This window comes from Chiloscyllium punctatum, chromosome 9 (assembly GCF_047496795.1).
Source record: "Chiloscyllium punctatum isolate Juve2018m chromosome 9, sChiPun1.3, whole genome shotgun sequence".
Taxonomy (NCBI): Eukaryota; Metazoa; Chordata; class Chondrichthyes; order Orectolobiformes; family Hemiscylliidae; genus Chiloscyllium; species Chiloscyllium punctatum.
Window position 1 is genome coordinate 112,351,715 of NC_092747.1, and position 12,343 is coordinate 112,364,057.

The following is a 12,343-nucleotide window of genomic DNA, read 5'->3' on the forward strand; positions in this document are numbered from 1 at the left end:
CTGCTTTTCAACTTAATGCTGATATAAACATGCATACAAACAGAATGTCCTCCTATTCCAGCATTTCATTTGAAACAAAAACGTCAAAGGGAGGAAACATTGTTCACTATTAAACTGCTTTTCCCTTTTTGGAAAACTGATATAGCAAGCTTCTGAAGTACGTAAGACTATCTTCACAATAACAGGCAGAAAAGCAAGCTGCAAGTGAGATATGAGTAACTTACAGAGAACTATTGATAGATTCAATAATTGGGCAAAATGATGGCAAATGGGGTATAATGTAGAAAAATATGAAGTTGTTCATTTCAGAAGGGAGAACAAAAGGACAGGATTTAAACTGGAATGAGAAAAACTGCAGAAAGCTGCAATACAAAGGGACTTGGGAGTACTTGTGCAAGAAACACAGAAAACTAGAGCCATGAGTTGTAAAGCACGGAAACAGACTCTTAGATCTAACTTGTCCATGCCAACAAGACATCACAATCTGACCTAGTCCCAATTGCCAGCATTTGGCCGATATCCTTGTAAACTCTCCCTATTCATAAACCCATCCAGATGCCTTTTACATGTTGTAATTGAACTCGCCTCCACCACTTCCTCTGGCAGCTCGTTACATACATGCACCAATTTCTGCAGGGAAAAAGTTACCTCTCAAGTCCTTTCTAAATTTCTCCTCTTTCATTTTCAACTTCTGTCCTCTAGATTTGGACTTTCCCACCCTAGGAATAAGACCTTGGCTATTCACATTCCTGATGAAGGGTTTATGCCTGATACATCAATTCTCCTGCTCCTCGGATACTGCCTGACCTGCTGTGCTTTTCTAGCACTATACTCTTGACTCTCATCTCCATTATCTGTAGTCCTCACTTTCTCCTGTTGACCTTATCCATGCCCCTCATTTTATAAACCTTTGTTAGCTCACCCTTCAACCTCTGATGCTTCAGGAAAATGAAAGTATCACCATGTTTGTGGATGACATAATAATTGATAGAGAGCACAAACTGAAGAGGACAAAGTCTGCAGAAGGACCTAATCAGGTTAAGTATGTATGTAATGTGAGAAAATGTAACGCTGTGTATTTTAGCATTTAAAAAAAAGCTGAATATAATTAAACAGAGAAAGACTGCAGAAAGCTTTCGCACATCTGGATTTGGGGAACCTCGTGCATACATCACAAAGAGGCAGCTTGCAAGTTCTGCAGGGAAGAAGGACAACAAATGGAATTTTAGTCTTTATTTCAAAGGGAATGAAGTACAAACAACAAGGGAGTCTTGCTGAAACTATGCAAAGCACAAGTCAGACCACACCTAGAATAGTGCGAGCAGTTTTAGTTCCCTGTGAATGGAAAGATATACTGACATTGGATGCAGTCCAGAGAAACTTCACAAGGTTGAGTCTAGGGAGAGTCTATAATGTGAGAAAAATTTCTTAAATTAGGAGTTGTCCAGTTAAGACTGCAACGAGGAAGAATTTCTTCACTAAAGTAGTTAACCTGTGGAATTCTTTACTGTTGAGGGCTGTAGAGGCTGGGTCATTAAGTATATTAAAGGCTGAGATATACAGATTTTTAATCAGTATGGGAATCAAGAAATTGAGTAATATCAGATCCCAATGAATGGCAGAGGAGACTTCGGACTAATGGCCTTCCACTTTTCTATATTTTGATGATGATGTGACTTTTAAGAGGTGTGTTTTATGGTTTCTTTGAGAGAGGGTTTGGGGGACAGGTGGGAGGTAGTCTTTGGAGAAGATAAACAACTTGTGAGGTCTTTCTCAAGTTGGAAGAATAGAAGCAGAATGAGTGGATGTGATCAAGCTCTCACAGATCAAGGATTTTTATTTAGCTTTCCCCCGCTCTCAATTACAGCCAAAAGCTGTGGATTCTCTTCTGAGGCTGCTGGACTACATGAGAGACATTACCTGTTTTCTGAATTTGCCTTTTTGCCAAAGGCTTGTAGGATGTTAGTATATTGGAACAATTAATTAGAAAGGTACCATATCTATTCTTCTGTTACGTTTTCCAAAAGAGTTGTTATTCTAAGTTATTTCTTTTGTTGTATTTTAACTATTGGGTTTGAATAAATTGTGTTTTGCTTAATGTCGAGTAGTTTGATCTGTCGAATTGCACCTGGATCACACTTTACATTTGTCTTTAAAATAAGAAAAAGCTAGGGTCTAGGCTACCTTCTTGAAGTACTTTGAGGGGGTCTGGTTCACAACAATGTCTTATTTTGTTGCATTTAAAGCAGTTAAGAAAAATGTAAAATGCAGGATGGTTTCCTGGGTGATAGCTAATTTGAACATTTAGAGATATCAAGTTGCTGAATGTTAAGTTATGGTGGAGATAAGTTATCTAAAGTAATTACACAATGATTATCACATCGTACCTTGCTCTTTGGTTCCTCCATTCAATAGAATTTCATCATTCTGCCTCTTCAGTTCGGAGATATACTTGTATGCTTGGTCTAGTATCATGTTCTTACTCTGCAAAACAGGAAACAAGAGATTAACAAAATGCAACACATTTATGTCTTAAAAACCAGTGCAATGGAAACTGGGCGATGGGCTCCAGTTGAAAGGTGATGTCACGCTGGCACACTAACTGATGAGGAGCTGACAACTACAATGGAGTAAAGTGATTTGAATATTTGGGAGTTTTGAGAAGATTTGCAGCTCAGGTTGAGGTTCTGGATGTAGGTTTGCCTGGTGAGCTGGAAGGTTTGTTTTCAGACATTTTGTCACCATACAAGGTAACATCATCAGTGTGCATCCAGTGAAGCACCGGTGTTATGACCTGCTTTCTATTTGTGTGTTTAGGTTTCCTTGGGTTGGTGATGTCATTTCCTATTCATTTTCTCAGAGGGTGGTAAAGGGGTCCAAGTTGATGTGTTTGTTAATAGAGTTCCAGTTGGAATGCTATGCTTAGAGTCATAGAGATGTACAGCAAGGAAACAGACCCTTCGGTCCAACTTGTCCATGCCGAACAGATTTCTCGTGCGTGTCTTTGTTTGGCTTGTCCTAGCATGGATGTCTTGTCCCAGTTGAAGTGGTGTCTTTCCTCATCTGTATATAAGGATACTAGTGATAGTGGGTCATGTCTTTTTGTGGCTAGTTGATGTTCATGGCTAGTTTTCTGTCTGTTTGTCTAATGTAGTGTTTCTCATAGTTCTTGCAAGGTATTTTGTAAATGACGTTCATTTTGCTTGTTGTCTGTGTGGGGTCTTTTAAGTTCATTAGCTGCTGTTTTAGCGTGTTGGTGGGTTTGTGGGCTACCATGATGCCAAGGGGTCTGAGTAGTCTGGCAGTCACTTCCAAGATGTCTTTGATGTAGGGGAGAGTGGCTAGGATTTCTGGATGCATTTTGTCTGCTTGTTTGGATTTGTTGCTGAGCAATCAGCAGACTGTGTTCATTGAGTACCCGTTCTTTTTGAATACACTGTATAGGTGATTTTCCTCTGCTCTTTGTAGTTCCTCTGTGCTGCAGTGTATGGTGGCTTGTTGAAATAATATTCTCATACAGCTTTGTTTGTGATTGTTGGGATGATTGCTTCTGTAGTTCAGTATTTGGCCTGTATGTGTTGTTTTCCTGAAGAGGTTGGTTTGAAGTTCCCCATTAGCTGTTCGCTCTACTATGACATCTAGGAATGGCAGTTTGCTGTTGTTTTTCTTCTCTTTAGTGAATTTTATGCCTCTTAGCACCCAACTAGCCAAAGAATCACAGAGCAAAATGACCACGGAATGCTTAAAAAACTGATTAATGATGCCCACAACAAAGTCTGTAAATACACCCAGGAAATTTCGTGCAAAAAATTTTACTCACTACCGCGACAGACCTTGAATGGACAGACACAGTAGAACGAGCCATAGACATTAGACGGTGACAAACACAGAAAATGAAAAAAGTAGGCCTGCAGAAAAAACTCGGCAAATTCACACAAAATAACAACAGAGACAACCTAGAAACATAGATAAAAGTTTATCTGACGACCCTTAACAGACACTGAAAAAGCTGTCTTAGTAAGAGGATTAAATTACATCTTCTGGGGTGCAGAAAAGAACGATTTCTTAGCAGCATTAGAAGTAACACTGAAAGACAATGAACTTACTGAAGAAACCCAGCAAACCAAAGACACCAAGATAGAAGAGGATGAAATAATGGTCACCTTTGATGTAACAGCACTGTTCACATCCAACAACATCAACCTGGCCAAGGAAACACTGACTACACTATTAGAAGAACCAAAGACACACACACCAAACACCACCAACTTCATCAGCAAAGACAACAACGTCAAATTAGTGGACCTATGCCTTACTACCCACTTCATTTTCAATAATAAAACCTACAAACAAACCAACGGAACATCCATGGGATCTCCAATATCAGGGCTCCTAGCAGAGGCAGTAATGCAGAGACTCAAGCAAACAGCTCTGCCAACCAACCAACCTAAACTTTGGGTCCACTACGTGGATGACACCTTTGTCATCACTACACAAAACAAATTAGAGGAAACCTTCCAGACCACAAATAATATCCTTAAAATTCACTAAAGAGGAGGAAAACAACAGCAAACTGCCATTCCTAGATGTCATAGTAGGGCGAACAGCTAATGGGGAACTTCAAACCAACGACTACAGGAAAACAACACATACAGGCCAAACACTGAACTACAGAGGCAATCATCCCAACAATCACAAACAAAGCTGTATGAGAATATTATTTCAATGAGCCGCCATACACTGCAGCACAGAGGAACTACAAAGAGCAGAGGAAAATCACTGATACAATGTATTCAAAAAGAGCGGGTACCCAATGAACACAGTCTGCCGTTTTCTCAGCAACAAATCCAAACAAGCAGACAAAATGCATCCAGAAATCCTAGCCACTCTCCCCTACATCAAAGACATCTTGGAAATGACTGCCAGACTACTCAGACCCCTTGGCATCGTGGTAGCCCATAAACCCACCAACACGCTAAAACAGCAGCTAATGAACTTAAAAGACCCCATACAGACAACAAGCAAAATGAACGTCATTTTCAAAATACCTTGCAAGAACTATGAGAAACACTACATTAGACAAACAGGCAGAAAACTAGCTACCGGATACATGAACATCAATTAGCCACAAAAAGACATGACCCACTCTCACTAGTATCCTTACATACAGATGAGGAAGGACACCACTTCAACTGGGACAACACATCCATGCTCGGACAAGCCAATCAGAGACACACATTAGAATTCCTTGAAGCATGGCATTCCAACCGGAACTCAATCAACAAACACATCGACTTGGACCCCATTTACCACCCTCTGAGAAAAAGAACAGGAAATGGCATCACCATGGAAAATGACATCATCACAGGAAATAATATTACCAACCCAAGGAAACCTAAACATATAAATAGAAAGCGGGTCATAACACGAGTGCTTCACTGGAAACTCATGGATGATGTTACCTAGTATGGTGGTGAAAAGCCTGAAAACAAACCTTCCAGCTTACGGAACAAACTTACATCCAGATTTGGATATCTAAACAATTATTTAAAGCTGGGGTACAAACAAAGTCAACCCAAAAGGCTACTGGAACAATAGGTTTTGTCTCAATGAACTTGGAAAACAAAGGTAAAAATGTTATCTTCCAGTGTTAGAGCCTCAGACAGAACTCATTTGTTGCATTCAGTTCTGTAACCAGACCTTGGAAAGATATATCAGCTTTGGAGGGTTGTCAAGAACAAGGGGATTATCGACTCAGAGATATACAGTCAAAGGAAACAGACCCTTTGGTTCAACTCATCCATGTCGACCAAATATTCTGAAATTACTCTCGTCCAATTTGCCAGCATTTGACCCAGATCACTCTAAACCCTTCCTATTTATATTCCCATCCAGATGCCTTTTAAATGTTGTAACTGTACCAGCCTTCACCACATCTTCTAGCAGCCCATTCCGTACACGCACAAGCCTCTGCATGTAGAAGTTAGGTCCCCTTTATACCTTTCCTCTCTCACCTTAAACCTTTTCCCTCTAGTTCTGGATACCCCCATCCTGGGGAAAAGACCTTGTTTACTTACCCTATCCATGCCCCTCATGATTTTATAAACCTCTATAAAATTACCCCTCAACCTCCGACGTTCTAAGGAAAATAGCCCCAGCCTATTCAACCTCTCCCTGTAGTTCAAACCTTCCAACCCTGGCAACATCCTCACAATTCTTTTCTGAACCCTTTCAAGTTTCGCAATATTGTTCCTACTGGAGGAGAATAATCTTAAAGTTGAAAGCACCTTCTGAAAAAAAAACAAAGGTCACAAACATTTAGAATTCTGGGTCTGTAGATTGTGAACAAGCAAAGATGGGCCTTCAGTAGTGTGATATGCTCTTCCTGTCAGATGTGGGAGTTTAGGGAGAGTTTCCATGTATCTGATAATTATGTCTGCAAGAAGTATCTTTGGTTGTGAATCCCATCAGATCGCGTGGATCGGTTAGAGTGACAGAGGAATTTACAACACCTAGGGAGGGTGATGGATGGCAGTTATAGGAAAGGAGAAAAGCCGCACATATAGTCAGGTAGATGGATTAACTCCAGGTGGAGAGGGTAGGCCGGTAGTGCAGAAGTCTTCTGTGGCTATCCCCATTTCAAACAAGTATACTGTTTTGAAAAATGGGGGGGGGGGGGGGGGGAATGGACTCTCAGGGGAATGTAGCACAAACAGCCAAGCTTCTGGTATTGAGACAGGCTCTAATGTAATGCGGGGTATGTCGGGTTCCAAACAATTGATTGTGATAGGGGACTCTCCAGTTAGAGGCACAGACAGACGGTTCTGCGGCCAGCAGCGACAAGTCAGAATGGTGTGTTGTCTCCCTGGTGCCAGGATCAGGGATGTCTCAGAGAGGGTGCATAATGTTCTTAAATGGGAGAAGGACCAGCAAGAGGTCATTGTACATATTGGAACCAATGATATAAGAAGTGAAAAGGATGAGATTCTGAAGGGAGAATATAGAAAGTTAGGCAGGAATTTAAAAAGGTCTTCAAGAGTAGTAATATCTGGATTACTCCTAATGCTATGAGCTAGTGAAGGTAGGAATAGGAGGATAGAGCAGATGAATGCATTGCTGAGGAGCCAGTGTATGGAAGAAGGGTGCACAATTTTGGATCATTGGGATCTCTCCTCAGGTAGAAGTGCCTGTAAAATAAGGATGAAATGCACCTGAACTGGAAGGGGACAACTATACTGGCAGGGAGATTTGCTACAGCTGCTTGGGAGAATTCAAACTAGTAAGGTGGGGGGTATGGGACCGAGGGAATTAGTGAGAAGAGATCAATCTGAGACTGGTACAGTTGGGAAAGGGAGCGAGTCAAACAGTCAGGGCAGGAAGGAACGAAGCAGAGAAGGTAGGACTAATAAATTAAACTGCATTTACTTCAATGCAAGGGGCCTAACAGGGAAGGCAGATGATCTCAGGGCATGGTTAGGAACATGGTACTGAGATATCATAGCAATTACAGAAATGTGGCTCAAGGATGGGCAGGACTCACAGCTTAATGTTCCAGGATACAAATGCTCGAGGAAGGATAGAAAGGGATGCAAGAGAGGAGGGGGAGTGGTGTTTTTAATAAGAGATTGTATTACGACTGTATTTAGGGAGAATATTCCTGGGAATAGTTCTAGGGAAGTTATTTGGGTCGAACTGAGAAATAATAATAAAGGGATGATCACCTTCTTGGGATTTATTAAAGACTCTCCAATAGTCAGCGACAAACGGCACAGTGGTTAGCACTGCTGCCTCACAGCGCCTGAGACCCGGGTTCAATTCCCACCTCAGGCGACTGACTGTGTGGAGTTTGCACGTTCTCCCCGTGCCTGCGTGGGTTTCCTCCGGGTGCTCCGGTTTCCTCCCACAGTCCAAAGATGTGCAGGCCAGGTGAATTGGCCATGCTAAATTGCCCATAGTGTTAGGTAAGGGGTAAATGTAGATGTAGGGGTATGGGTGGGTTACGCTTCGGCGGGGTGGTGTGGACTTGTTGGGCCGAAGGGCCTGTTTCCACACTGTAAGTAATCTAATGTAAAACTAAGAAACAAATTTGTCAGGAGATTTCAGTTATTTGTAAGAATAATAAAGTGGTTATGGTCGGGGATTTTAGCTTTCCAAGCATAGACTGGGACTGCCATAGTGCTAAGGGCTTAGATGGGGAGGAATTTGTTAAGTATGTACAAGAAAATTTTCTGATGCAACATTTGGATGTTCCTACGAAAGAAGGTACAAAACTTGACCTACTCTTGGGAAATAAGGCAGGGTAGGTGACTGAGGTGTCAACGGGGGAGTACTTTGGGGCCAGCGACCATTATTCTATTAGTTTTAAGTGATGGAAATGGATAGACCAGATCTGAAAGTTAAAGTTCTGAATTGGCGGAAGGCTAATTTTGATGGTATTAGGCAAGAACTTTCAAAAGCTGATTGGGGGCAGATATTTGCAGGTAAAAGGATGGTTGGAAAACGGGAAGCCTTCAAAAATGAGATAACGAAAGTCCAGAGACAGTATATTCCTGTTAGGGGGAAAAGAAAGACTGGTAGGTGTAGGGAATGCTGGGTGACCACAGAAATTGAGGGTTTGGTTAAGAAAAAGAAGGAAGCATATGTCAGGTATAGACAGGAGAGATCGAGTGTATCCTTAGAGTATAAAGGCAGCAGGAGTATACTTAAGAGGGAAATCAGGAGGGCAAAAAGAAGACATGAGATAGCTTTGGCAAATAGGGTTAAAGAGAATCCAAAGGGATTTTTACAAATATGTTAAGAACAAAAGGGTTACTAGGGAGAATAGGGCCCCTCAAAGATCAGCAAGGCAGCCTTTGTGTGGAGCCGCAGGAGATGGGGGAGATACTAAACGCATCAGTATTTACTGTGGAGAAGGACATGGAAGATAGAGAATGTGGGAAATAGATGGTGACATATTAAAAAAATGTCCATATTACAGAGGAGGAGTGCTGGATGTCTTCAAACCCAGAAAAGTGAATCAACCCCCAGGATTTGATCAGGTGTACCATAAAACTCTGTGGGAAGCTAGGGAAGTGATTGCTGGGCCTCTTGCTGAGATATTTGTATCATTGATAGCCACACGAGGTGCCAGACTGGAGGTTGGCTAACATGGTGCCACTATTTAAGAAAGATGATAAGGAAAAGCCAGGGAACTTTAGACCAGTGAATCTGACATCAGTGGTGGGCAAGTAGTTGGAGGGAATCCTGAGGGACAGGATTTACAAGTATTTGGAAAGGTGATGATTGATTAGGGATAGTCAGCATGGCTTTGTGTGTGGGAAATCATGTCTCACAAACTTGAGTTTTTGAAGAAATAACAAAGAGGATTGATGAGGGCAGAACGGTGAATGTAATCTATACGGACCTCAGTAAGACGTTCAACAAGGTTCCTCATGGGAGACTGGTTAGCAAGGTTAGATCTCATGAAATATAGGAAGAACTAGGCATTTCGATACAGAACTGGTTCAAAGACAGAGTGTGTGATGGAGGCTTGTCTTTCAGACTGGAGGCCTTTGACCAGTGGAGTGCCACAAGGATCGGTGCTGGATCCACTACTTTTCATCATTTATATAAATGACTTGGATGTGACCATAGGAGGTATAGTTAGTAAGTTTGCAGATTACACCACAATTGGCAGTGTAGTGGACAGCGAAGAAGGTCATCTCAGTGTACAACGGGATCTTGATCAGACGGTCAACTGGGCTGAGAATTGGCTGATGGAGTTTAATTTAGATAAATGTCAGGCGCTGCATTGTGGGAAAGCAAATGAGATCAGGTCTTACACATTTAATGGTAAGCTCCTAGGGAGTGTTGCTGAACAAAGAGACCTTGGAGTGCAGCTTCATAGTTCCTTGAAAGTAGAGTCGCAGATAGATAGATAGTGAAGGTATGCTTTCCTTTATTGGTCAGAGCAGTTGGTGTAGGAGTTGGGAGGTCACATTCGGCTGTATAGGACATTGGTTAGGCCACTTTTGGAATATTGCGTGCAATTCTGGTATCCTTCCTATTGGAAGGATGTTGTGAAACTTGAAAGGGTTCAGAAAAGATTTACAAGGATATTGCCAGGGTTGGAGGATTTGAGCTATTGGGAGAGGCTGAATAGGCTGGGGTTGTTTTCCCTTGAGCATCGGAGGTTGAGGGGTGACCTTATAAAGGTTTATAAAGTCATGAGAGGCATGGATAGGATAAATAGACAGGGTCTTTTCCCTGAGATGGGAGAGTCCAGATGAGAGGGCAGAGTTTTAGGGTGAGAGGGGAAAGATATAAAAGGGACCTAAGGGGCATATTTTTCATGCAGAGGGCGGTGCTCTGGAATGAGCTGCCAGAGGAACTGGTGAGGACTAGTACAATTACAGCATTTAAGAGGCATCTGGATGGGTATATGAATAGGAAGGGTTTGGAATATGGGAATTGCTGGCAAATGGGACAAGGTTAGGATATCTGGTTGGCATCGACGAGTTGGACCGAAGATTATGTTTCAGTGCTGTACACTTCTATGACTCTAAAAGGTTGTGGACACAGAAGATGAATTGAAGATTTCAGGACTTAGAATGAAAAGCTGTTCTTATAGAGCCATGCAGTGCAGAAACCGATCTGTCAGTTCAACCACTCCATGCCAACCATAATCACAACTGAACTAGTCCTACCTGCCTGCACATGGCCCATATCGCCCAAACATTTCTTATTCATGTACTTACCTAAAATGTCTTTTAAATGTTGTAACTGTACCCGTATCACTACTTCCTTTGGCAATTCAGTCCACACACAAACCACTATACGTAAGAAAAACTGCCACTCGTCCTTTTTAAATCTTTCTCCTCTCACCTTAAAGATCTGTCCCCTAGTCTTGAAATCCCCCACCCCAAGGGAAAAAGACACCTGCTATTCACCTAATCTATACCCCTCATGATTTTATAAACCTCTATAAGGTCAGACTGTTTTCCTGACATCCAGTCCTAATTCAGCCACAATTAGGAAAACTGAAGCAATTGATTTTAGCCCTGACCATAAACTCCATACCTTCACCACTGATGGCAACATCACCCCAGCAGTTCTTTCAGCCTGAACTCAAATCTTCACAAGCTCAGAATCATACTCAAACCTGATTTGAGCTTCTGACCTGAAGCTTTTTCCACAAGGAACATCAACCTCGATACTGTCATCCCTATTTCAGCCCATCTGCCATTGAGCCTGTCTTTTCAGGCTTTAATTATCTCCAACTCCAATACTTTACAAATAGATTACCTTCCCTCTATTCTGTGTAAAATTCAGCTCATTCAAATACTGGCTGCATGTTTCCATACCAAGTTCATCCACCACCCTCAGCTCCAAGTCATCAGCAATGCAAAATTATAGATCGCATTCTGGTGGTTAGTCCTGTCTGTAGTGTCAGTCATCCCTACTTCTTTGGCTCCCAATTAATTAAACTCTCTATTCTCTAACAATACACATTCCCTATTCCCTGGCTATGCTCAACAAACTGGACTTTCCCCTTTAGACCTTCATGTTTGTCAGATTCCTTCCGCTCTCCTTAAAACTTGCTACATTCACCAAACCTCTGCTTACTCCTCCTAAAATACATTTACTTGACGTGCTAATTTCTTTATTTCCCCCATATTGCTTTGCAAAACATAATGAGATGAAGCACAGTGACAGGGATTACTTCATAAAAAGTGCAATATAACTGCATTTACTATTATCAGAAATGACTGACACAAACTTGGGAAAACTACTTCCCAAGTATCTGGTTGGCTGATTCAGTAATATTTTCACTGCTGATTCAGACCAATGCATCTGGACTTGGCATTTCAACTTAGCGCTTTGGTAATATGGCATTATTGAGCTATGAATGTAGCCAAAAGGTTGACATTAAATTAAACTGAAATATTATTATGCTCTTGACTTCATACAACATTGGGAAGTTGATGAATAAATTTTGGTCAAAGAGAACTCTTGCTCTACATTGACCTGCATTTTATTTAACGAGAAAGGCAGACTGAGGCTCAGATTAATATCTCATACAAAGGAGAGATACAGAATAATATTAAGTACCTCAAAGTGATATAATTTAAAAGAAATGTAGTGACTTCTCAGCATCAAAAAAATCAAGTTAGTGGGAAAAAAATTGAGATGGACAAGTTTGGACAACCTTGCATTGACAAATCCTGATTCTAAATATTCGAAATAATAACACAGTGAACAGGATACATCAAGTAAATCACTAACAGAACTGCCACGATTTAATAGCAGAATAAACTAAAAAAGAAATCCCTACAGAATGGAAACAGGCCATTTGGCCCAACAA

At 41.4% G+C, this 12,343-nt stretch overlaps 1 protein-coding gene across 4 annotated transcripts in view; it reads right to left on the bottom strand.

Moving 5' to 3' along the window:
* LOC140481605 (basic helix-loop-helix domain-containing protein USF3) overlaps positions 1-12,343 on the bottom strand; it is a 55,206-nt gene that overhangs the window by 8,187 nt on the left and 34,676 nt on the right. For all 4 annotated transcript variants that reach the window (XM_072578075.1, XM_072578078.1, XM_072578077.1 and 1 more), the window contains one exon: positions 2,388-2,484. In XM_072578075.1, coding sequence (XP_072434176.1) covers positions 2,388-2,484 — 97 coding nt within the window. The remainder of the gene's footprint in view (positions 1-2,387; positions 2,485-12,343) is intronic.